General features: G+C 43.0%; 3 protein-coding genes across 4 annotated transcripts in view; 1 reads left to right on the forward strand and 2 right to left on the reverse strand.

The window, feature by feature from the left end:
* Nucleotides 1-5811, reverse strand: part of nbeal2 (neurobeachin-like 2) — a 39017-nt gene extending 33206 nt beyond the window's left edge. For both annotated transcript variants that reach the window (XM_061081485.1, XM_061081484.1), the window contains exon 1: nt 5428-5811. In XM_061081485.1, the coding sequence (XP_060937468.1) occupies nt 5428-5502 (75 nt within the window). In that variant the 5' untranslated portion in view covers nt 5503-5811. The remainder of the gene's footprint in view (nt 1-5427) is intronic.
* Nucleotides 5812-8346: 2535 nt separating this feature from the next.
* Nucleotides 8347-16240, forward strand: ccdc12 (coiled-coil domain containing 12). Its single transcript, XM_061081053.1, has 7 exons — nt 8347-8478; nt 11152-11240; nt 13672-13751; nt 13935-13996; nt 14082-14116; nt 14214-14290; nt 15892-16240. Exons 1-7 carry the CDS (start codon nt 8395-8397, stop codon nt 15978-15980), a joined length of 516 nt encoding a protein of 171 aa, XP_060937036.1. The 5' UTR covers nt 8347-8394; the 3' UTR covers nt 15981-16240.
* Nucleotides 16241-16496: 256 nt separating this feature from the next.
* On the reverse strand, nt 16497-25883 carry si:ch211-257p13.3 (kinesin-like protein KIFC3). Its single transcript, XM_061081052.1, has 19 exons — nt 25782-25883; nt 25462-25558; nt 25183-25340; nt 24797-25049; nt 22658-22830; nt 22248-22313; nt 21855-21992; nt 21558-21755; nt 21064-21237; nt 19966-20113; nt 19733-19863; nt 19535-19646; nt 19271-19452; nt 19086-19190; nt 18873-19003; nt 18413-18533; nt 18185-18314; nt 17736-17965; nt 16497-17638 (listed from the first exon to the last, which is right to left on the reverse strand). Exons 1-19 carry the CDS (start codon nt 25881-25883, stop codon nt 17513-17515), a joined length of 2775 nt encoding a protein of 924 aa, XP_060937035.1. The 3' UTR covers nt 16497-17512.
* Nucleotides 25884-27279: the final 1396 nt, after the last annotated feature.

Here is a 27279-nt window from a genome sequence, read left to right on the forward strand (position 1 = left end):
ATGACGAAATCAAATTAGTAGATAAGAAAAAAATGGTGTTAAAGTAACTTTAATCGCACTCATACTTTATATAAATAATCTCTGTATGTACTCTGAGAAAACAGGAAACTGTGAACAACCTATTGTATTGAGCCTCCATCATCTGGACAATCTGGTATTTGAGTTTTGAGTGGGAGAGGCACTGGGAAATATCTGCGACACTCCCTCAGCTTTGTTTAATTGTCTATTAAACATATAGAGGAGCTAAAAGAATGACTCCTCCTTAATAACAGTTTTTTTATAATAACACTTAATGATCGTACTTGTCTTTGATTACACCTTAGGATATGTCATTAATTAGAACTCTATCACCTAGATTCACAATGTACAAGGACACGCAGTAATAGTTCAGTGTTTACAATAATTACTGCTTGACGACAATCGTCATTATCAAACTGTGTGACTACAACTTTAAGCGCTATTTACCTTGTGCTTTTATGCAAAAAGGTGAAACAGCTGATGTGGGTTTTTAGGGGCCGATTCCAAATATATATATATATATATGGAATAAAACATTTCTATGTCAATGTCTTTATTAAAGTAAAAATATAAAGCAATTGGCAAAGATTCTTAAGATGTTGTTATCTAACTGTTGTAACAAAGAAAGTTATAGTTAAATATATCAATTAGTAAAACAAAAAATATGAATACAACCAAATGAATAGATCTCAAATTAAGAAACTTTCGATTACTTACAAATTCTACCCCTTTACCGACTGACACCGATATGTGTGTGAAAGAAATGACTGAATGTGAATCAATCATCTGTTCTGTGTGGAGCTCAGATGCTCGATGTGTTTCACTATAGCTGAGTGGTGATGCAACATGTAGGTTTTTAGGCCAGAGCTGGTCAATGAGGTTAAAATTGGTAGCGAAATTGGAACAGAAACCCTGTGTAACACCTGCCTTATGTCTCTATTGACACATCATAAAAATAAATAATTCCTTACAAAATAACTCTTGATCAACCCCTCTGAATAAATCCACATCCTTTCCTCGCTGCTCGACTTGTGACGTTGTTCAGAGCATCTCCGTGATTCTTTAATGTGTGCCACAAAGACTCTTATTAAAAACACTATTAGAACAGATGTCACAAACCAACCACGAGGAACCAGCCCCTACAAACAGTGTCATTTATCCCTCTCCTCCCTGCCCATGGCCGAGCAGCTGTGTGGCTCTCTGCTGCTTGGCATTCTGCTTCGCTCCGGCTTCCCGCACAAGTGAAAGCAAAGAGCACTTTGATTTTTTTTCCCGGTTGGCCCCTCTGTTGGTAAACAGGGGAGGCCGAGGCACACGAGGGAATTCGACCGCAGTGACAGTGAGCAGCAAGGGATGGTTGTTTTTGTTATTATGGGATCTCTACAGTACATCGACTGTGCATCAGTAAGTGAGATAAATGCACAGAAACGTGACTTAAGTTAAGGAAGTATGACTTGTTGTCCCCGGCAGAGGAGGTGGTTTCACAGCTGGGTTCTTGGGCATATGTTGGCTTGTCACTGTGGTCTGACTCTGCCACTGCAGGCTCTAATTACTCTCTACCACAGGCTCTCGAGCTAATGATCACAAAGCTAATCACAGACTGTTTCTCTGCCGGTCTGACATCTAACTGCAGCCACACTGATCTCTCGAGCAGCTGGAAAAGATGCTTCTTTGTTCTTCACCTCCATCCAGTGTTTAAACATATAGGATCATATGTAGATTTACTTGTGTGAGTGAACAGGGGACATGAAGATAAAACTTTGGACTGTGGTAAATCTTTCCCGGCACCCATTACAGTTTGAAACAAATTAGCTATTCTTTAATTGAGAAATAAATCCACAAAGTAATCAGTGGAGAAAATTACCATGAGCTGGAATGTAATTAAACATATAACCAGTTGATTAAAACTAATTTAACTGATGTTAAAGTACAATGCAACAGTACGACTGTGTTAAGGAAGAGGCACATCCAAAAATAATACCTCTCTGGGTGTAGTCGCACATGATCTGATGAGTTATGTTACTCCCTCAGTGATTAGATCAGACTCTGTTTATGTCCATACCTGTCAGGCACGAGCGTTTTATGTTGGTCTGTAAAACATTCTAAGGCGTGGGGTGCAGAGCCCTTAAATAGTTCCAGTAAAGCTGGTTTTAAGTCCAGGAGACGAAAGACACAGACACGTTCAACCCAATGTATGACGGCCTGCCGGTGAACTGAGCTTGGCCTGAATATAGCATATTATCGACTCTCCGGGTTGTTGTTTCTTTCATTGCCTGCCTGTTCTTTGTGTTATTTGTGCTGAAAATGTTTCATTCTTGTACCAGTGTTACTACAAGACAGATACTCCAATACACACCCAAAGGCTTTTCAGTATTTCACATCAGTCCTTGCTGAACCTCAGCTCAACTTAAAAGTATTGCGAGGGGTGTGTGTGTGATTTCTTACACAATCAGAGGAAGCAGAGTTCCTTTATCACTAGCAAGCCTGAGCACGCTTTGCTATGTTTTGGCCGAGATGTTCCTCCTCAAAAATGATGGAATCACAGGTGGGTTGGACTCACCGCTTTATTGTAGATTATTATAAAATAGAGGCACAGAAGCCTACAAATAATTTTAGATTTGAATTCAGATCTGTTACAGTGTGTGAAACAGCTGCATGGGTGTGTTTGATGTGACTCATAAAGAGACTGCAGGCCATTGCCACTATAAGTAAAAGATTTGTTGGCAGACAAAAAGCCTATGAAATGTAATTAATGCCTCTTCTCCGATTGAGCTGACTTGCAAATGTCAACAGTTTCCTGGATGTGTGGTGAAAGAGAAAATAAAGACCATCAGGTGAGAATGGGATGTGTCCAGTAAAAAAAAAGAAAAAAGGAAGAGATATTGTCTGTGCTAACATGACTAACATGAGAACAAAACCTACAGTGGTGATTGAAAGAGCCAGGTGATTGTTCTCTGAAGTGGTTCTGCAGCCTTTCTGAAGCCTGTTGTTTTACTGTGAGTCACAGAAGGTGGTGACGGTTAGGACCAAGCTCAGCTGAATCACTTAGCTCTGCCAACCTTCTCCTTATTCGCTGCTGGGCAATGAGGGTAGATAATTTGCACACATGCAAACCCTACTTCCAAGAAAGCTCGGAAATCTGTGCGTCCCTTTCTGCTGAGAAGCGTTTAAACCAAGACAGAGAGAGACTATTATGTACTCTCAGCCTTGATGGCAACTGAAGGGATGTAACAGAGAGCCGAGAGGCAGCTTAATAAGGAAGTGGTCTCGCACTTTGAGATGCTAGACAGCTGTCAGAGCACACACTCACCCACACATGCCCCGGTGACTCTTTGTAGAAGTAATTTATTTGTGTTAGCACCTACAGCTTGTGTGTTTTCCTTTCAGGCGAGTTGTATTTGCAGCAGCAGCCCAGAGGAGAAGTAACAGGGTAGATTAGAAACACTTCTGCCCAAGTAACCACAATGCCCACTTTGACGGTAAAAGCTGCGGCAAGAGGCGATACACTTCTCATTCACTTGCATCACTGCTGCATTTGGAGTATTTTTTTTTGCAATTATTGCAGCACTGATCTCTGCCCTCTCTTTTTTTTTTTAAAGCCTCAGGCTCTTTTCCCAGACTCGGGATTAGGCCCAGTACTAAATTAAAACCAAAATTCAATGAGATATCTATAGAGTAAAATGTACAAGTCCTTGTCAAGACAGCAACTCTCTAGGATGGTCTGAGAGGATTGGAGGAGAGGAGTCTTCATGCCTCACAGGGAAAATACAGTACATGCAAACTTGGAGTGGAGTCTCTTCTTGTTTGACTGTCCTCAGGCATGGAAGCAGATTGCAAACACATTAAATAGTAATACTTAATTTATTCACAGCCCCACGTTCTCTCTCTCTCTCTCTCTCTCTCTCTCTCTCTCTCTCTCTCTCTCTCTCTCTCTCTCTCTCTCTCTCTCTCTCTCTCTCTCTCTCTCTCTCTCTCTCTCTCTCTCTCTCTCTCTCTCTCTCTCTCGACATGAAAGCTTGTGCATAAAAAAACTCTTGGTATGATTTTGTTTCGTTCTTATTAACAAGACATTGCACTTTAATGAGCGACCGGGGCATTGAGCTGCAGCTCGACCCACAGGGGGCAACGTTTGAGACGTGTCGGATGTCGGATGTGCTCACCAGAGAGAAAAGCTAAGTTGTTTCTTATTCTGTATTTGCGAGACATAGAGCCAAAATATTGCGTTTACATTTGAAAAGCAAAACATCCCTGTCCATGTGAGCGTTTTGGCTTCAAATCTGTTTAAAACCCCGTCCATGTTAACACACCTGAAAACATATCACGTGACCATTCACCTACACTGGGCATGCGCATGTTAACAGGAAACAAAGGCTACCTCATGACTGAAACAACCCAATCAGCAAGCGGGTGTGTCTGTGTCATTGTTTCCAATCATCTCTGTTTCTGCCCGTCTAGACTAAAACACACTCCTGGAGTTTTCAAACTAAAATGGGGTCGGCCACATATCCAAACTTCTCTGTTTTAGCAGCTCTAAAACATGGTATGAGACTGAGTAACGTTGGCACCAGGCATATCAACAAAAATTGTCCTGCTGGGAGCAAAACACAGAGGGGTAAGGACAGGAAGGCACAGGCTGAAATCTGATTGGTCCCTGAAGTGCTCCTGTCCTATCTTCAACTTATTAATGATACGAACAGTAATATGACAATGTATTAGGAACTTTTACACACAATGTGCTTGAAAAAGGAGCAATTTCAAAAATGTATTTAATGGTCTGTGTCTTTGCTCAAAGTTAGAGTGAACATGTAACAAGGATCTACTTCAATGTGCTCCTGACATATATTTGGCCCCCTCTAAATTGTGGCCCCCTTTCATGGCCCCATGATGAAAAACCCTTGATCCGCCACTGAAGCAAAACAAAACCCATGTGTTCAAAGTGAGAATGTAGTATCTTCCTGAACAATAACACAGACTCCATGACGTGGTTAGACCAACTGTGACATGCTTCAACTACGAGTAAGACCGACGGGGAAGAAGAACAGGAACAGGAAGTGGTGTAAAGTAACGCCCACCTGTATGATCGCAGGTACCTGATCGATCACACGTCATTGTTTGTGATCGATCAGCTTCAGACCACCCTCATACTTTAGCTTTCAACAGGTGAAATGATACAATGACACACGATCACACATGATATCCTCCTGTGGTCAGCCTCCACCTCTAACACACTGCTGAGTAAACAGGCGACGTCCTTAGAATATCGCCCGTGAATAAACGATCAGAGACACAAGACACACACACAACATGACCGTGTGTCTGCGATCAGGTGTGCAGGGGGATCGGGTTCGAAACTTCAGCCAGAGGAGCTGCTGCGACGACAGGTGTCCGCGGCAGGTCTTCCGCACTCACCTTCGTGTTGTACAACATCCACAGCTCATGCAGCCGCTCTTTCGAGTCCATCCCGCCGCCCTTGTGGTTGCTCATCGTCTCCCCCTTCGGTTCTCTCTCTCTCTCTCTTCTATTAAAAGCCAGTCAAAGTGTCAAGCACCGAGGGAACTTCTTCCTTCCCGCACGCAGGAGCAGGACGCGGCGCGCTCCTCGAAACCATTCCTGCCCAAATTCAGCCAAGCGCCGATCCGCGCGTAAAGAAAAGTGCTCGCAGACTTCCCCTCAAAAGTTCCCCTCAGAGCGACGTGGAACCAGCGAGCATGACCGCGGCCGTCGATCCAAGTCGAGACTGTGAGACCAGGAACAAAAACGCGTGGAAGTCGTGCGTGTTTGGAGGAGGAGGAACACCCATGTCCGCCTTCAGGGAGAGCTGCTGCTGCTGCTGCTGCCACTGCTGCTGCTGTGTGACTCCTATTGGAGAGAGAGTTCCCACGGAAGCGACTGATGCCATCCAACACCTAACATGACCTCACAGTGCACAGGCAGTCAGTGGATGTGGATGTGTGGTGGTGGGGATGAGGAGGAGGAGGACCAGGAGCAAATCATCACCAACTGGTGTCTCAGGTGTCACAGGTGCACACAGACATATTGACAGGTTTCCTTTGAGTGACGAGACATCAGTCTGAAGAGGAAATCAAATATCAACATCAGTTAAATCCAATTTCATTTATTTGTATTCACAAATCACAATTTTGCTTCGTGGGGCTTCAGAACCTGAGCAAGGTCCTGGATCCTTTGTCCTGGAAGTGGAACCCTCTACTGTAGGAAAACCTTCAACATGGGGAGAAGTACAAGTAAAGTCAAACCCATTAAAAGAAGAAAGCAAAGCATGTTGAAGTAACGTAAGTGGAGGTAACCTATATGCAAATCATTTTGAAAATGTTCCTTGTAGGGAACCCCAAAATTAAAAATCATTCATTATCTACTCCCCACTATTCCGATGGAGGCTTGGGTGAAGTGTTTGAGTCCACAAATCTTGATACAAGTACATTTACACCATATTGTTTGCATTAATGTCCACTGTAATCCATGTACAAACGTGGATCCGTAGGCGTGGGGGATTATCAGAGGACATTTAGGCTAAGAACATGGTGTAAATGATGCTGTTACGAGTTGAATTTGATTGTCGTGACTTTCAAACGATTAGATTACACCACATGAGCAGTATGGAGAAGCTTTATATTGTTTTATTATGTTTGAAGAAGGAGTCACAGTTTACTTAAATTGTATTGGATATTTAGACCCCTGAGATTCCAAAACTGTTTAGTGTACTCAAACCGGTTCACCCAACCCTTCATCGGCTGGTCGGTGAGTAGATAATGTGTGGATTTTCATTTTGGGGGTACCTGTCCCTTTAATGCTGGTTTTGTGCAATGTCTGCAGGGTGAAGGTGATACAGAGCAGGCAACATTCAGACACACAAGCACACAACTGAACTTCAGACTCTAACACCTGCTTATAATGAATCCAATGTGCCCTAGGCTAATTATTGCACAATGTTTTATTATAGTCCTGATGAAGACTGTGGTCAATAAACATGAATTAAGAAACTCATACTGATGAAATGTGGCGGTACACAGATGGATACTGAAAATAAAAACGTGAAAATGACTGATTATGAGATGTATCATTCGTCTAGATAAAAAACAATGCAATCACATTGAGTTAAATACATAAAAAAGCACAAAAAAGAGACAACTATAGCTGGGATTGATAGCATAGTGCCAAACCTAATATTTGAAATTTAACTGGATGATAATCGTGCGTTTAAAGTATTACTCCAGGAAAATGTATCACTGCAGATGTTGATGTTGAATCCTGTTGGCTCATTCTCTGACACCAATGCAATATATATTTTCATTATATTATTTATTTGTTTACCATGTTCTTGCATGTAAACTATCGGTGGTGTTATTTGTTCAATATTGCAATGTATCATCTCTGGACAGGCAGGTTGTCTGTTGCACTGCATGGAAAGTTTACAACCTGTTCCTATCTGCTAAAGAAGGCTGTATTGTAGGATTGTAATCTACAGCCACATTTATTTAGTCTCTTCCACTCCCATGTATTAAAATGTGATTTATTGATTTATCGGTGCTATCTTTGCAGTGTTGTGATCTTTAATCTTTATAACATGTTTGTGACACAAACACTCATTAGGATGATAGACACAGCAAAGATTGTATTATTACCATGGCGATGGCCTACATTCCTAACCAGGACGTGACAGACCCGACAGTGAGCCAGCCTATACAATATCTGACCTTTTTATTAATTTTTAATTAAAGATTTGTTCAAAGTCTATAAGTAGGCTTGAATAGGCTTGTAAAAAATTACCCTATTAGCTACTAGAAGGTAAATTAAGCATTTCTCTCAATGCCAATACATCCAAACATCAATTAATCTGTGTTATAATTTTGCAAAACCTAAATTACTTAAATAGAGATTTTATTTTCAAATAAACGCTGTTTATTTTTTCTTTAAAAAAGTTTATGATTCTGAAGAAATAAGCCAAACAAAAACAATATGTCCTGATCAGGCCACTGGAATCGATGTGCTCTACGCTCAATACTTGTCGAGTCAGGATTACTAATGGACTTCAGAGAGAAGTGTGTGAGAAGGAGTGTGGAGGTAAACATGGGAGAGGCAGCAAGTTCAAATCGTGGCAGCGGCAGCTCGTAGAGGCACTTCCGGTGGCAATAGAAACTACAACTTACATGTAAAGTTAGCTGCCTTGACCCAGTGTTAAAACAAAGGCAGCTGGATTTAAACAGTGTGGCAACAGAGTCAGCTGCTTTGAAACGGTGTGGCAACAAAGGCAGCTGCCTTTACATATCAGTGGCAGTTTCCGGTCGACAACGGAAGTGCGTCTACGAGCTGCCGCTGCCGCTGCCACGGTCTGAGCCTGCCCATACTGGAGACAGAAACATGGAGAAGCATGTGGGTTCACTGCAGGAACAGGCCCTGAAGAGGAAAGAGAGACTCAAAGCTCTCAGAAACAAACAGAGTCATGTAAGTTGCGTGTGTGCTGAGCTGTTTGTTAATTCACCGTTAGCCTGTAGAAAACGCGTCTGTGTGTCGGTAACGTTAGCCGACTTAGCTTGTAGCTAGCGTTAGCATATCGATGTAGCTCGTCGTTTTTAACTCTGGTTTGTAGATTTGTTAAAGTGCTCTTCGATCACTGTTGTTAAGTGATTGTTAAGTTAATTTTTTTACTCTTTGACGTTTGTTTTGTAGTTGTTTTTAACCTTGTTTTCTCACGAGGCTACTAACTTGTATTGGCTGTTTCTCAGACAGTAACAAAGCAGTTCAATAACAACTCAAGGACCGAAGTTTATCTCTGAGTTACAATAACTTAGGATTTGAACAGTGTGTTTTATTCATGTACACGTTTCTTGTTTCAATGTGTTTATTATTACTTTTGAAACCGCCTTGACAATGAAACACTTCTGTGGTCATAGTGTCTCTCTATCGTCCTATATATAAGCCAAGAACTAGCTGTAGATGTGTTTCCTTTTATTGTAAATGTCTGTTTGAAATTCAGCAAACTCACTTATTCACACAATGCTTCAATATCATACTGAATATCAGAGGTGTAGTGATCCTACAGGGACAAGAGCATTTTAAGCATTAGACATAGTGTGAGTTTATTCTTTACAGAAAAAAAGGTTTCTGTTTGGTTGCCCCTGGTCTTGAGGTTATTGGCTTATTACAGAGCAAATAGATGTTTTTTCAGATGGGAATTTCTTCTGATGTTAACAGGGAGTTTAAATCTAATCAGATTACTTGGAAGGGTAAAACTATTTACTTGGACTTGGCCCACTAAACATGGCTGTGTGAGATTTCTTACACAGGCCCATCCACAGCGGGATGTTTGCAAACATCTCAACCAGCTACAACACTTTCTGAAAATACAAATGTTAGCACTTAAACTTCACCAATCATGGAAAAGGGGATAAAAGTGGCCGAGAGTGAACCAGGTCGTATTCCAGCAATTGATTTCAGCTCTTTGAAAGGTGATCAGTGTAATTTGACATTAATTGATATTGTTGTATGACATTTTTATTGTCTCAGAAACCAACACATCATCCTGTGCCACACATGTGTTAACTGAACTATGAGGCATGTAAGCAAAAACATTAATATTCTGTAGGCAATTTGTAAAGGGAGGGGGGGGGGGTGCCATCTCATTTAAACCAAAATGGAAAAATGCTCTGTGTGAAGATGGAGAATTTGTGTGTGCAGGTGAAGGTTCCTGTATTTAGTAACTGAACAATGTTCGGCAGGCAGGCAGGATTCAACCTAACTCGGTTGATGCTGCTCTCGCTGTGCAACAGACACCATAAATAAAAGTGAATCATCATAATCAAAACAGTCCTCTAGCAACAACAACAACAACCACACACAGCAACCCACAGAAATAAAGGGCTCTCACCACAACCATCACATGCTGGACAGTCAAATTTAAAGAAAGAGAGATTTATCCTATCAGATGTTTTCATGATGACATTGAATGCAGCGCTACTTTTGGTCATGCTGATTGTACAATATCAAACTTTCTTTCACATCAACGCACACCCTGTGACTTCACCCACATTCTGAGAGCGGAGTTCCACTGGCTCCTCAGAAGGCTTGATCCTGTCCTTGTGACTTATTATATACAGCACACAGTTATTCCGCTCCAATATTACAATCCTTCCACTCTGAATATGAATTAATCTTGCAACAGGAAAGCCTGCTAAGTGAGTTTCACTAAGCAGAGCAGAAGCATACAAGCTTGGCTAGCAATGTTTGATAAATGACCGCTGGCATTCCTGAAGCCTGAGCTTTTTCCCCTTTTGTACTGTACTTCAAGAACGAGTCAGTCGCTTGAATTGTTCTTGCAGGTGGAGAGGAAGTCTCTTCAGGAAAGTGTTAGATGGGAGGGGACCAATATCCTTTGTTACAGCTTTTCACTTAGGGTTAATGTTGTATTATTCTGGATTTATATGGAAGCCAATTTCATCATTTGTTATCTGTATACATATGTATAGTTTCGTGAAGGCCACAGTATGAAGTACTGTCATAGTACAGGTAGCATGTTAGCCGTTCTGTTTACTGCGTGTCCTGGAATAACTGTCCAAATGTCTTACAGAGTTTAAGATTTAATAATCATACGTATGGGCCTTAAGAATATTTAAATAAGTAAGGTCCTGTTTATGTTAACATTTATTTAAGGCTTCTTCTCATCACTGTAAAAAAGATTTAATTTTTTCCCCTGAGAAATGGCAGCATGTGTAGTTTGTTTGTTGCTAATTCACCTCATCTTAGTGTCTTAAATTCATTCATAATTAAACTACTGCTCCTTCAATCAGACATAATCAAGCTCAAAATATGAATGTTTTTTTCAATCCTATGACTGTTCACCACCTGTATCTTATGTGCGCCAGATTTAAAATGGGCTTTTGCAGTCATACATTCACTTTAAAAAGGAAGCTTGTTTTCGTGTCATCTCAGAGACCTATATCAAACTACCACACTTCATTTGTCACATGTGTTGTAAACTATTTAATATGAACAAAGGTACACTTAACGTAATGCTTTCTACTGTTTGTTGAACTATTTATTTTTTTAATATGCTGTTTATACAGTTAGAATACAACATCGTAAATACCATGTCATTATTTTGACGTTTTTATGATACAGGGCCAGGAGCCAGAGGACGGGGAGCCAGTGGAGAAAAAACCATTGTTCCTCACGTCTTCATCCGAGGAGGCTGTGGAGGAGAAACACAGGTTGGTTCATCACATCCCTTGAGCTTTTTTCATATGTGACATTTTCTTCAAACATTTCACACTGTTTACTTTGGCTGAAGCTTTTTTTTAAGCTGCACAAACGGAACTGAAACTGATCATCAGAACGTTATCTGCTCTATATCTGATCACCATCTTCTGTGTTTACACCGGGGCCCAGGCACAACCTTCTGCTATTAGCTGCTCAAATATCCTGCAGCTCACTCAACTTTGTGTATTAGGCGACAGGACGAGCAGCCATCTTTCCTGTCCTACAGGAGCTTTTTTTCCATTGTTTATATTTAATGACTCTGCACAAAAGGGAGTGCCACTGTGTTTCCTCCAGTTCAACAGGACAGATCTCCTTCACGAGAATGAAAATGGCTGTGTGCTTTCGGAGCCTAATTTAGAAATTTCGCTTCAAAAAGAAAATATGTCTGAGCTGAGCTGAATGTGCAAGTTTTTTTTTTTGCCATGCTTTGCTAAGACTCTCATCTGTTGCACAGTACAAGTGTAATGTATCTGGGGATTGTTATTAAAATTTCAAGAGAGATCAAATTCCCTAACCAAGGCATGAAATAACAAAGTGTAAGATGTGAAAATGGACATATCGGGCTTATTCAGACTTATAGGCAATTATTAAAAATTCTTGAAAGTAGATAAATAATAATGACATGTTGGTACCTACAGTTTCAGTTACTCATGTGTAAATGAAGAGGCTGGAGTTTTGGTCCGGTAGCTTGATATCAGTGAAAACATTTGAACATGCCGTGGCAGCTCCTCCTTATTCAGTTCACTCTAAATATTTTGAGAGGGCCACACTTGGGTCAGTGCTCTGAATTTATCACTAGTTCTCATAGATGCCAGAGTGTGTTAGAAGTGTAAACACACTCATAAGACTCAGACACAGTTTGTGCCTTTGAAGCAGCGCTTAAGATGGGCATGTTATTTATTATCTCTGTGCCCGTATGTGCCTTAGTCTATAACAGAGCATCTTGACTTGTACTGAGCAATATCAATGGTCCCAGAAGGTTGAGTCCTAATGATGTCTTTGACTTTTAAACAATCCGGTTAAATTTTATTTTTTGTCCGCAACAAGTGATCTTTAAAAACATTTCTTGATTTTTCCATTTGCTGTGATATCGCTGGTCCTCAAATGATGTATCTTTATGTTTTTATAAAACACTTAACTTTTCACTTGTGTCTCAGCTGCACAAGAAATATCTGAAGAAAATTATAACTTTCTTTTAATAACATTTAGAGGAATAACATTTTTTTTAAAGTATTTTAGGAGACTATATTCTATTATTGACCTTCATGCGGCTTTCAGACATGCACTTAACACCAAACATTCTCCTCAAATAGTCCAGGGGGACAGCATGTGAGAACATGCATGTAGATGACGCCAATGAAGATGTTGACAAGGAAAGAGAATGAGATTAGAAAGCCTCTGGTGAAAACAACAGTGAGGTGTCGATGTGCTGTAAACAAAAACACCTTTCCTCTAGCATGCTCTACCCAGACACTACCCCTCACCTGACATTTCCTGTAGTTGTGAGTGTGTTGGACAACCCCCTGCGGCGTTCATATCTGAAAGGCAAAGTCCAGAGAATGTCCAGATCCAAATGTGCGCACAATTTCCCGGAGTTTACGTCTGAAAATGGCTTTGGAAGGGTGAGAAAATGATCAGAGACAAAGAAGGAGGATGACATACAACGTGGTCCCTGGCTAGACTTTAGGCTTAGGTTGGCAAACTCATTTAAATCTTCTTATTCAAATTTAACCCTTAAATATAATTTAGCTCTGTTCACTACATTAGTTTCAGTAGCAGCACTGGGACACATTCAGCAGGCAGAGATGGAGATGGCTGAACTAAGAGTGGACCTCAGTCAGCCACGGGCAGAACATGACCAGCATTCCTGCCCATACCCATACAAGGCATTGGTCTGTCCTTAAGCAGCAGGAGTTTAATGAATGTATGGAGGGAGTAACCTCTCAAAAAAAAAAAAAATCTATGTTAAGCTCAGAACAGCTGATAGCCCTCCTGGTTGATGCTGTGTCAGACAACAGTTTGCCTCTGCAGAGATGTCATCTGAGGGTTGCCAAGAATTCCTCTGTGCAGACGAGATGAGAGACTGCGTAATTCAACATCAAGGAAAGCATTCCTCAGCTGTGAGCTGCTCTCAATTAGGTCGGAGCCCAGGAGCAGGTGGACAATCCGAACGTGTTCATACGAATAAAGAGGCACATTATGCCCAACCCCGTGCAGACATTAGATGTGCAGCTGTGCAGGGTTTTCAGATGGTCTTTTTATGCCCCTTAAATCTCTGGGGGAATATACTTGCCTACACTGCCACCTCCTGGAATGACTGAGCTGATCATGTTTATGTTAACCACTGAAAGAAGCCTCACCTCACTGTATTCCTTTCCTCAGAGAGCTGAAGCTGAGGAATTACACCCCGGAGGACGAAGAGCTGAAGGAGAGACAGGTGCCAAAAGCCAAACCAGCGTCAGGTGTGAACTCTTTTCTCACGAACAAGCTTTAAAAACCATTAACTCAGAGTGCTCGTTAGTGCTGTTAATGTTCTTCTTTATGACATGGCCTTCAGGAAGGTCATTGCACACAATCAGCTAGAGACTCCTGCTGCTGTTCCCACACATGTTTGAAAACTGATGACAACCTCTTCTTGTTTACAGTGGAGGATAAAGTTAAAGACCAGTTGGAGGCAGCTAATCCAGAACCCATCATTGAAGAAGTGGTGAGTAAATCTTTCAGGGAAAATGTGATTTCATTCATTGTTGCATCATCAGTGGCTCCTGTACTCAGCTGTTTTCTTTCCTCAGGATTTGGCCAACCTCGCCCCGAGAAAACCTGACTGGTAAGACATTTGTGAGAATTATCATTGATAAAATCTTGACATAATTAAAGATAATTTGGAATAATTTGTGATGTCTTGTCATTGATTCTGAATCTAGGGATCTGAAACGTGATGTGGCGAAGAAACTGGAGAAGCTGTCGAGGAGAACCCAGAGAACCATCGCTGAGCTCATCCGTTAGTATTTCTTGTTTTTCACAGGTTTTATGGCGTAAATTATTAGGCCAATTGCTCTGTGGTTTGTGGACTCCACAGAGATTTGCAGCCGTCTGGTGGCATCAACAGTGTGATTCCTCCAGTGATGTGTGATCCACATTCTAAAAATAGACTCGCATCACAAAACAGGTTTAACTGTCAGAGGAGGTTTTCCCTGTGGGACATTGATTCGTCGCCTTTATTGGAGGAAGCCATTTTCTGTTCAGGTGTAGTCATAGTAACCCATTTGACTGAAGCAGTTATTCGTTAAAATGCTGTAATTTATTATGACAATTCAGACATCACAGCTACTTTTTGAACAAATTACTTGCGCATCAGAAGTAACTTTGTACCTGTCATTGGGACATCACCACCATATTCTGCTGGGACCAGTGAAAGTCAGTTTCAAGGTGCTAATGGTGCCCATTTAGCCTGACGTTGTCATACTCATTATTCTAGTCAGAATATGAGTCTGAGACCGCTCCATTGGGCTGTGATTATGGGGCGTGTTTCAACGGAACCAGGAAACAAAATGCCTCTTCGCTCAATTGGATAGACCTACAACCAATCAGAGCAACGTAGTATGTGACGTATGTCAAGCGACGCATAGTTGTTGTCAGTTTTCTGTTTCACGAGTTCGTTCACTCTATAAATAAATCAATGGAAATGCTGCAAATGCCGCTCGTATCTCCACCGGAGGCAAAGCCCCCAGGAAGCAGCCGGTGACCAGGGCTGCTCGTGAGAGCCCCGGCCGCCGGCGGCGTGAAGAAGCCTCACCGCTACCGGGACCGAGGCTCTGACAGAGATCCGTCGCTACCAGAAATCTACGGAGCTGCTGATCCGCCAGCTGCGCTGCAGAGCTCCGCTGTCATGGCTCTGCAGGAGATCAGCGAGGAGAAACGGCAGCTAATCGTTTTTTTCAAGCATTCACTTCCTTGTTGCTCCAACATTAACAGCGTCCCAACTTGTGTGTTTTTTGTCTCATATGTGCTGAGGAGCGTTGCGCCCCCCCCCCCCCCACTCTCTTTTTATTTATATGACTGCTTGTGTGGCGGCAGCATCGGGGCCAGCTGATAAATTAAACTTTTTATGAATCCCGTAGGAGGACGGCAAAAACATCTGTTCGATCTACAAATGCCTTGATCGCGTTCCTCTGTTCCTCTTTCAAAATGAATGCGCTGTCGATGTCTCTGAAACAGACTCGATGGCAGCATCGACACATCTCAGCTCATAGATATAAACACTATATATGTCTAAATATGTCTCAGCTCTCCAGCGGCAGGCAGCGCTCTTTGCTGACGTGGTTGACTACGTCACTGTAGATCATCTGTCAATCATCGTATAAAGCCCGCCCTGACGATCTGATTGGTCCGTACAGCTTCTGTACGAGCATAGTTTCTCCCCAACGGAGCGACTCCAGACCGAACTTCCCGAACAACAAATGTTGTGGGCGGGGCTAAGTTCGTCTGGCACCCAGGCTAGTGCCCATTATCAATTCATCATAGAATGATGGGCTGAATTAATAAATCCGGTTGACTTACATGATTGTTTATGGTTTTGCATTTTATCTTTTGTGTGTCCAGGGGATCGTCTGCGAGGCAGTGAGGATGAGTTGGCCTTAGCGGTGGGAGCAGTGGAGGTGGGACCGATGGAGGAGGGAGACATGGACTGAATCCAAGATGTTCAAAAACAAAAAGACGACCTGGTGAATGAGTGGAACACCACAGTGATGGTCTGACTTTACATCACATCTGTGTTGTGCTCAGAAAGAATGCTGCTGTCATCGGTTCTCTCAGGTCTTCATCATTGTGTCACTGCATTTGAATATAGAGTAGCACATTCGGTATGTGTTGTACATTGATGTGCATTGTTTATGTAATCATCAATATTTTGTTGAATTTTTTAATATTAATTAAAATGTGATTTTTCAAATGCCTGATTCTTATTTCTTTGTATTAAATCACATCATTTATTTTGATTTTTATGACTGATGTTACACTGATACTTGCATATTTGGAGTCTGCGCAGTATCGATGGGATGAGGGAGCTGCAGTTCCTCCCACCTGTACATGCACTCGATCAATCATGACTCGGTCTCAGCTGTCGATCTTGAGTTTGAAACATATTTCCCAACAAACAGACTGTTAAAAAAAAAAGACACCTTTCTTTTTAAATACATTGTGTTTATTCTGAAAATGTACTCTCTAATTATGTTGTGACCTCTATGGTAGTTACAGCAACATTAATGTCTTGCTACACTTGAATCAATCTAGTTTTGATCCAATGGGTGACAGAGGAACGATGATAACAGATAATAGGCTTTTTCTGATATGACATTCACTAGTGAGATCTACTGCAAGCACCTGTAATATACCTGGTCTGAACTGAACCACTCCTTTCACAATAAAGTGCATCTTCTGTCCACATAGGCCCAAACAGCCTCCTAAATGAAGAGGATATTGCACAGGTCATTATATTATCACTCTGGTTCAAGGCCGCCCGTCTCCTTCAGTGGCTTTCCTCTTTTCCTAAAAGGCAAATGATCAAGGCTCTAAAGAGAAAACAGAATCCACCCACTGCTTCTCTGAAGTTCACAGAACAACTACACAAATACGTGATTTAAGTGTCACTGAAATGATTAATAGCTCGTACCTTTGCTACAAGAACAAATTCTCCTACATAACTACAACCTTTCCAAAATATACAACGCTGGATGTAGCTCACAAACTACAGACATTTACAGCGAGATGATTAATACAACAAAAACAAACTGATGTGCTGGTATCTTGGCACTGGAAGCCTACTAAACCTGTTTGGTCATGATGCTGCTCTGAACACATGGTCATTGAGGATATGGTTATTTCCTGGATTTTGGTATTAAATACAAAGGAACAGAGACACTGTAGTTCAAGGAAGCATCATATCTTGAAGAAGCTGGGGAATCTGAGGTTGTTTTGGCACTGCATGCAGATTATCTAAAGATAAAGGGTTATATTGTGTCAGGAGCAGGGAAAGAGGAGGCCAATACCCTCAATACCTATCCTCAGTCGCAGGTTGGTGTTTGGTGCATCGCAGACCTCCCACAGATTTAGCCCTTGAGCAGCGTTGCTGTTGGTCTTGTAGAAACTGTAGCTTTATGAATCATCCGAAGGAAGGGGGGTAATCTGATTGATGCGTTCGTGGCTCCCTGGTGTTTCTCTGCTGTCAGTCACAGTGACCTCCACTAGATTCAATCTTCCTGGCTGCAGGGCCCAGCTCCACCTTGCAGACCCTCTGGGCAAACTTCAGTGAGCACAGGGTCTCTCCCACATTACTCTCCAGAGCGGACACCTGCAGCAGAGGACCAAAAAGAAGTGTCACCACAAGTGCTGCAAATGTGTCAAACTTCTAAGAGAGGAAATCTATAAACGCAGAGTCGAGATCTTACCTGCACCACCATGACGGTCTTGCTGCCTTTACCCAGGGAGTCTTGTAATAAATACGTAAGGCGGGAGTTCCTGAAGGGGATGTGAGTCTGCCGAGCCCTCAGAGCCTGAATTACATCCCCCAGCGACAGCAGAGAGCGGTTGATGTTCTGAGCCTCCTTCAGCCTGTCTCCCTCCGCACCAGACTTCCACACCCGCTCCGAGCCAGCCAGGTCAACCAGGTTCAACTTACCTGAGGGAGGAAATGCAAATTTGAAGTGATGGATGAAATGAAAGAGAGTCATCTCACATGCACATGTGCCTGACTGACTCCTGATCAGAAGCTTTTTTTTGTTTACTTTAATAAAACAGACATTTGATAAAGAATTATTTTAGTTTATAGTTAAAAAAACATATTTAATGCATTTGAAACACTTTCTGTGTAGGAACCAACAATGCATGTCTGACTGACCGGTGCTTTTGGACCCCGTGGCGAGGTCAGTGCCCTGAACCGTGATAGAGAGCAAAGCATGGGAGCGTGAGCTGTGCTGGTTCATCTGCGTGCCAAAGGTGATCCTGTTCCTTCTGGCTGTGGCTAAAATCTGGTTTAACACAAGAATATTCAGCATCAGAGTTATAAATAGTTTCTTACACAGATAAATTAACCCATTTTAAAACCCAATTTGCAAACATCTGTCACCTTCTTAATGTGCTGAAAGCTCTTCACTTCTATGACCCTGAGGCCCGGCACATGCAGCTGTCCTGTTCCGTCCGGGTTGATCTTAATGTCCAGTTTCTCTCCGTCCTTACTCAGCAGGTCTCTGACAAACAGAATAAAACACAGGCACTAAAACATCCGTTGTCTTTTGCCTCTAATTTAGCCATCCAGCCATCCATCATCTATGTGTGGGAGCTGGAGCCGATCCTCAACCATTCACGCTCGCATTCACATCTACGGTCAATTTCAAGTCTCCAGTTAACCTCACCCTCATCTGTCTTTGGACTGTGAGAGGAAGCTGGAGTACCAGGAGAAAACCCAGGCAGGTGAGAACATGTATACTCCATACAGAAAGGCCCCGGCTGGACCAGGATTCAAACCAGGGAACCTCTTGCTGTGAGGCGACAGTGCGCTCTATGTTAGATTCCATGGTGTAGCTCACCTTAGCACCTCGTTGTAGATCTCCACAGAGCTGACAGTGACGTCGTAAGACCACATGTCCTTCCGCTCCTCGATCTCACTGAAGAGATGTTTCAGGGCTCGCTGGTTGATGCCTGGGTTCTCCACACTGCCCTGGAAATCAGACGTAACTAAACTTGCAACCCCAAATACAGACCATCACTCTGAGACATCAACAGTTAACTGGAGGGCGTACCTCCATGGTATGGGTTTTTCCAGAGCCGGTCTGTCCGTACGCAAATATACAAACTTGGTACCCATCGATGCAGGACGTCACCAGAGGTTCGATTTCCTGAAAGACCTGGTGGAGGTAAATGAAGGGTTGGAGTTTGTGTTTGAGATTATATCTCCTTCATACTCACAAATGATCCTCTTCTCTACCTCTTCCTGTGTGGCCTGAGGGTGGAAGACCTTGTCCAGTTCAAAGATGCGACCCTTCCCTTTGTTCAGCACGGTGAGGGAGGACTCGTTGTGAGGGTCGGTCGTCACCACCGTGGACTGGCCCTCCTCGTGCTGGTCCTCCTTCAGCACAGGCTTCACTCGACACAGCACGCGGATGTTGCCTGAAAACAGAGGGGCCCAATCAGTGACACATTTGATGTTTCCTGCAGAGAATTTCCATTTCCACTTTCCTCCTCTGCATACCTTTAAGCTCCACCAGCTGCTCGTGGTACTTCCTGCGCAGCGCCACTTCCTTTCTGTACTTCTCCAGAAGGTCTTGGTTGGCTTCGGACATCTCATGGAGGGCTGCCGAAATCTGACACAGAAATGAAGCAGAAAAACTCAACAATGTTTCCCTGAAATACAGCGGACAAACTCATGACGTCACATCGCGGTGTGTACCTGTTTTTTTGCATCATTTATAGCTGATCCATAAAAATCGGAGAAGTTACGAACTTGGCTCCTCAGACTGGCGTAGTCGGTCTTCATGGAGCGTAAAGTCGGTGGGAGGGAAGTCAGACGCTTCTGCAAGCCTGGGAAAAAAGAATAAACAATGTTAAACATGCTCAAAGAGTTTTTCTTGTGTTTAGAAACCAGGATCCTTTTCTTTAGGGATTTAATCACGTGTTGCTCACTGAAGAATTGGTCCTGCAGGTTCTGAAAGTGTTCTGCTGAGCAGTGGGCAGCAGCCTTCACAGCTTCCTCCTTTTTCTCCTCCAAGTGGCCGATCTCCTTCAGCAGCTCCTCTCTCAGTTTACTGATTTCACGCTCATACGCTGCAATCTGTGAAAAGAGTGTCACATCGCTTTATCAATCTGTCAGCGCGATGGGTCCAATCTGTGTTGGTTCAGCTCTGTAATGAGTTGGTCTGTCGATGACATTGATCCAGTTTGGAAATGTTCTCTTCCTGTCTCTTTCTTAGGGCCCGAGCACTGACAGGCACTGACAGACAATGAGACCATATTGAAATTGTAAGGATTATTATTATTATTTTTCAGGAAAATTAATTGGCTTTTTGAGGGCTTACCAAAATTTGCAGAAAATAAGAAAGTGGTGAAAATTAATATTTTTTATTCATCTTCTGTTATTTTATTTATTAAATTTTTTATTTATATATATTTTTTTATTTTTTATTATTATTATTTTTTTTAATTCAATTTTTTTTAATTATTAACCTCCTGCGCACAAGCGAACCGCGCAAAATTCAATTAATTTAATTTAATTTATTTTTTCAATTTAATTTGCATAATTAATATCGTTTAAGATATTGTGCAATGAATAGGTGGTTGAAGTTCTGCCAAATTTAGGGGGTCAGTATCTTGCCAAGGACACTTTGGCATGCAGAGGGGGACCCAGTAGTTTCCAACCTCGGCTTCTTACGCCTTAAAATAATCACAGTGTGGGACACATTTAATTTAATATAATTCTGAAAATTCATGCAAAACCTTCTAGTTTATCTACGGTGATCAAATAAATGACATATTGTTCCCATCAATTAGTGTCATTTAATCCCCATTGATGGCATCTGTGTTTTCCCTGGCTTTCAGTGGACAACAGCCGACAGTAATGATTTGTGCACTGGTCGATATATGACATTATTATGGAGCATTATTGTCAAAACCCCTGTAAAGATTTATGACCATCTCTCTGCTGATGTTTCACTTTTAAAAACACAGGTTGTAAAATAGATTTATTCAGCCTGTCTAGGTGAGCGTGGATGCTGCGATGGTCACCTTGTGCTGCAGATTACAGCTGTATTCGTCAGATTTCCTGATCTGGTCCTCCAGCTGTTTGCACCGCTCATTCTGACTCGACAGCTTTTCCGACAGCAGCTCGTTTCTCTGTCTGGATTTACTCAGCTGCTTCAGTGTGGCAGGAGATTCCACCTCCACCGTCTGGGTGACATACTGGGAATGAAAAGAAAACTCCTGATTAGGTTCAGCTACTGTAAAAAGAACAAAATCGACTCTTTGATATTCCAACCAATAAAAAAACACTTTGAACTGGAATGGTACACAGTGGAGCGTATACATGGGTCACACTCCGATATCAGTTCCCTAAATTTACCAGTGTGTTGTCACCGAGATCTACAAATGATTCCCTGGAAAATTGAGGAAAATTTCAATTTTAAGTTTCGTAGAAATCCATGTCGTGGTTATTGTGTGATCCTGCCTGCCTGCCGACAAACAACCAACCAAAAAAACAGACGATAGAGAACAGTAATTACCTTCACCGCTGGCTCCTTGCCTCTCTCTCTGTCCAACTCCAGCTGCAGCTCCCTCACTCTGTCCTCTCGTTTTCTCAGCTCCTCTCCTCTCCTCCACTCGCTCTGCTCGCTCTTTCGCTCCAGGTGTGACAGCTGCTCGGCACGCTGCTGCAGGGAGATCTCCAGCTGCTGCACTCGGCTGCGGAGGTTCTCGTTCTCCTAGCAGAGCGCAGGAAACAGAGTCAGACGTTTGCGTTCGCCGTCAACAACGGCTGCACATCGGCGAGTGGGCTATCAGTCGGGGCTTGTGCGTCTCACCTTGACGAGCATGGTGCTGGACTGGGACGGGATGGCCGACAGCTGCTGCAGGAGGCCTTGAGTGACGCTCAGGTTTTGTTTCAGGCTCTCGTTCTCAGCCGACAGACACAGCACTCGCTTCTCTGAGTCTGTGGCCCCCTGAGGAATTTCAACATAGAGTTAAATTCCAGCATAACAAAAACAGAGATGCATCAAAACAAAGATGCTTTGTCATGTGTTTTCCTCACATATACAGTATATCCCTTCAGATTAATATTCAAGTGTTGCATAAGACATGTCGACCCTTGGTTGGCACTTCCACAGAACTATCTTCTATTAAGTAGGTGCTTTCTCATGATGCGGAAAGTGACAAGGACTTTTTAAGCTAATAAAGAAATAGTTCACAACACTTACGGTAGCTGTTCTCAGTCTTGACATCTCCTCCTCACGCTCCTCTATGCAACTCTTCAGCTCATCTATCTGTGAGAGAAATATTGAAAAGGTTTCCTTAAAACAGATAGAATTTGAGAATGTAGAGAAGTTTCACTCTGAATTACATTTTAATATTTGTAGAATAATGTGAAGTTTTATATAATTCTGCTATTCTTTTCACATCTAAGCAGAACGTCTCTTAAGATATATAATACTGTCTGCAGGAGAGACCTGGTTAAAATGGCAAGGATATAACAAACATAGATAAAGACTAATTAAATTCTACTAATAGTTAAAAGTCATTTATGGAGATGTTGTAGCAGATAATTCACAACTGATTATTAATGTGAGTTAAAGTAGCGTATTGTCAACACTACTAAGCAGCCGCCTACCTGCTGCTGAAAGGCCGTGACACGAGAGTGTCGGTCCCGGTCCTTCTGCTCCAGCTGCGAGTGCAGCAGACGGAGTTCACCTCTCAGCTGACTCCTCTCACCCTGCAGGCCGTACAGAGACTCCACCAGCCGGTGAACTCCGGCTTGTGTCCCTGCATCCGGGCTCGACTCACCTGGAGGACACAAATAGTCACTACCGTCAGCATGTGCCACATCATCATCATCGTCATCATCATCATCAGCAGCAGCAGCAACAGCAGCAGCAGCAGCAGCAACAGCAACAGCGGCAGCAGCAGCAGCATCATCATCATCATCATCATCATCATCATCATCATCATCATCATCATCATCATCATCATCATCATCATCATCATCATCATCATCATCATCATCATCATCATCATCATCATCATCATCATCATCATCATCATCATCATCATCATCATCATCCTAAACACTGGCTACATCAATATCATCAAAACAAACAACTCTTTATTCAACCATTATTCTCTGAACTCCCTCTGACCTGTTTCCTATATGTCGGCTCCTTCAGACTGATTTCCAGTCATTTCGAATGCTTGTGTGTTTGTTATATTAATGAACATTAACTATGCACTGACACACACCTTTTTCTCACAGTCCATTGCAGTTAAGTAAGCATTATCACTGGCGTGTTTCCACCTTAAGTCTCCAGGGCAACTTTACAGGCCTTACATGCTTCGTTCGCAGACCCAAGATTCACATCCATAAACGCTGCATCGTGCTAACCCTCCTCTGTTGTTCCACAGGTTCCTCAGCACCGGCAGCAGCACGCCCCAAAGCATTTTAATCACTCTCCTCCTCCTCAATGATTCATCAGTCTCTGTCACCTTTCATTTTCATGGCAGTGCTTTATGCTAATTTTAATATCACGGCATGTCAGGTCTGCTGTGTCTCAGTGGTGCAGAGAGAGGTGGTGATGCCAGGAGGGGGGGGGGAAACAAAACATGGAGGTGAGGCTACAGCTGTGCATCCACAGGGGGTGATTACACAAACGTGTTGTCGAGCTAATCTGCGATTTCCTTCGTCTGAAAAACGGAATGAAACATTCTTGATGTTTGTCCGGTGAATGGAGCTCCATCCAGTCCTTCAAAAGATCATATACCTGGACCCGCATGTTACATCACAGTAAACAAACAAGGCCTTGTAACTCTGGGAACCCAAGGCTATTTATAGTTTGACACGAGAGCACGTGGAGCCGAGCATGTGCCAGAGCTCGCAAATGCATTCGCAGGGAATAAAACAGCACTCACGGCCATGTTTTATTTACGAAGAGGAGCCACGGAGTCCCTGTCCTGTGTCACACGGGCGTTTATGTTTGTCCTGTAACTAATGAGAGTGCCTGGCCTGAGGTCCTCCACTTCATCACACCCACACACTGAGATGTATATGACCCGCTCTGGATATCAGACCTGCTATCATGCATACTGACTCTGGGGCTGCACCAGTCAGCCTGAGGACAGGAGTCTGATCTGGAGTCATGCATATGTTCATGTGCTAGGCAGATGGAGTCATTGTGGTTTCTCTCGTGGTCTGAGGACAAACAACCACCTGGTTAAGTCTGACATGCAGCAGATACCAACTTTTAAAGCTGTGAGGCCGGTGACATCAATGACGCCAACTTGATTTGATCCCACACAAATCTAATCAGTCTGCTCCCCTGCTGGTGACTGTATTCTTCGATGAAAAGGTGTACAGTGTGTCCCCAGTTAAAAAAATCTAATCTTACTGAGAGAAGATTGGAAAATCCACTTCGCAGCACACTGAGATAAATCTTTTAACCTGAATCACCCCCCTGATATTAGAAGAAGAAGTCTCTCCCTTCTTGAATCCTGTTCACATTTTCAAACAGTAATGGAAAATTACACGAGTGTGCCTACGGCCAACGGGAGCACAGTATATTCATCCTCCTCTTAATGCATCTTACTCCATCCATCACATGATCTCATCCAATCTAAGGTCTCACATCATAGATCTACCTCTTAACACTTTTCTGTCCCTTTGTTCACACCAACCAGTCCTCCCAGTTATAAAGACAACCCCACGACCTCCTCCACCTTAATTTCACCCTCCCACCTCCTTTCTTCCCTCTCTCCTCACCCTCGCTCAGTGGGCTGGGGGACTGCTGCTGGCTGATGGCGTCCTCCAGGCCGCTGATGATGCTGCTCTTGTCCCTGAGGCGCTGGCGGTAGGAGGCTCGCAGGGCCTTCATCTGCCGGCGGTGCTGGACCCGGTGTCTCTTCAGCTGAACGCGGTACTGGTCGGCCTGCTGCTGCAGCTGCTGGAAGTGGGAGTACTGCTCCAGAAAAGTCAGCAAGTGGGACATCACCGCCACCAGAGGAGACTCCGCCAACTGCGCAGGGCATGCACACACACACAGGCACAAGGTTTAGCATGACTACAGAAGCTCCTCTCTGGGGAACTGTGGATTGATGTTCCTGCATCAGGTGAGCAGCTCAGTCAGAGTGATGCCACAGTTTCGATACCTTTCCTGTTGTTTCCAGGTGAACCTGTGAGACCCGTCTCTTCTCAGCCTCCTGCTTGAAGGACAAGAAGGCAGCCAGAGGAGTGCATGCTGGAGGGTCAGGGCCAACTGCTTCATCTTCTTCATTTGGGGACAGTTCATCACTGTCACTGCTGCTGCCTGGATGACAACAAACCCCATTGATGTACTGTATATGTAAATGAATCAATTAACAGAAAATATCAATAACCTGTATCAACACACCAGCATTTGTTTAGCTCTATACAAAGCGAGCACTCACTTGATTCACTAAAGCGAGCACAAGCTTTTTTCCTTATTTTGGGGGTGTGGCCATCTCTCCTCCTTCTCCCTGTTGCCATGGAAACAGGTCCTGGCTCCTGAGTACAGCATCGTGCATGAGGGTCAGACAAGCTCAAAATATTTACATTTTGCATACATAGAAATGCACATAATGACATGCAATGAGGCTGCCAACATGGACACCTTTATGATTGAGCCTGTAACTGTAACTCTCATATAGGTAACACATCCATATCCCTTCTGAAAAATGGTTTCGTGACAGACAACCCCCGAGAATGGACATGATGTGGCTAGACATACGTGTGAGGAAGCTCCACACGCCCCCTCCAAGGAGTCATCGTCCTCCTCCTTCTTAAAGACAGTGTAGAAGATGTAGACTAAGAGGGAGTAGAAGGCGTACATCTCCACGCCACCCTAGGGTCCCTGTAAATGACAACATTCACATTCAAGTCTGTCATGCAGCAGAAAAGCTATTAATACTGTTATATTCATATTATATTATGAACACTCATGTTTTACAGATAATCAGGTGATGCATTATGGTTATACTGATCTCAGTACACCAGGGCATCGTTTTGTCTTTATTAACTGTCATTCAACTCCCATCATGCATTATGCTTTGTCTTTACCTTATCACATATCGTCCCCTCTTAGGTGATCAAAAATTAACAATCCCATCATCTGTATTCCTTTCTTCTCCATCCGTGTCGACAATGACAAATCTTCCCGTGCAGCCCTTGTTCTCAGAGCTGCAACAGCATCCTGCTGCTCTGTGCAGCTCCTTTGTGGCTCCCTCTCAACTGTTCTCTCTCCTCCCCTCTCTCCTCCTCCTCCTCCTCTCCACTTTGCTCCATCCACAGGCTGCAGCTGCAGCGAGCATGCCCACTGCAGTTTCTTGATCTGCTGCAGCAGTGAAGTGAAGGTGTTAGTGTGGAGCTTTTTAAAAAAAATACAGTGCTATAAAGACTGATTGAGCTGTTGGCGCTGACACCAGCAGCTTGAGACCATCTATCCATTATCTACAGCTCTTGTCCTTTAAAGGGTCGCGGGGGGCTGGAGTCAATCCTAGCTGACATTGGGCGAGAAGCAGGGAACAACACAGCCCTGACAAATAGAGACTAACAACTATTCACACTCGCATTCATCCTGAGACAAAGGAATGAACTGTGCTAGGTTCTGGGTTCTCGTTTGGGATACTGTACTTGAGAAATACTGGGATTTTGGACAAAGATGAAGGATTATAAATGGCACAATAGGGGGACAGTTGAACTTGAACTAAGAAAATGCAATGTAACGTTACATACAGTGACTCGGAATAAAATTTGGATTATTTATTCAGAACAAGTCTTCTTAGTTTATATTAACATTTGCTGTTTACCCACAGAAAATGAATAAATAAAAATGTACAAAAAAACAGGCAGCACAATTATAGTCATTATATTGTCACTACAAACTCACAAATGTGCACGTAGATGATTGATCACATTGAAAATACCACTAGTGACCTCAGTGTCTTGAATTCTAAGAAAGACTCTGTGCCACAGACAGGCACAGACACATGCACATATGATGCAGTAAAACTGCTGAGGCAGCGGCTCACAGCAAATCCTGAGAGAGAATCTGCAGTGTCCGCTGCAAAACTCTGTAAAAAATATCAATACCCTGCAAGGGCAAGAATGTGGCCAAACTAATTGATACAGATACTACTAGGTAGAGGTGAAATAAACAGATGCAGTCGTTTCAGAAAACATTACAGTACCTAAACACTAAGAAAGGACTCGTAAAAAAGATGCATCGA

The sequence above is a fragment of the Limanda limanda genome, chromosome 11 (genome assembly GCF_963576545.1).
Source record: "Limanda limanda chromosome 11, fLimLim1.1, whole genome shotgun sequence".
NCBI classification, from domain to species: Eukaryota; Metazoa; Chordata; class Actinopteri; order Pleuronectiformes; family Pleuronectidae; genus Limanda; species Limanda limanda.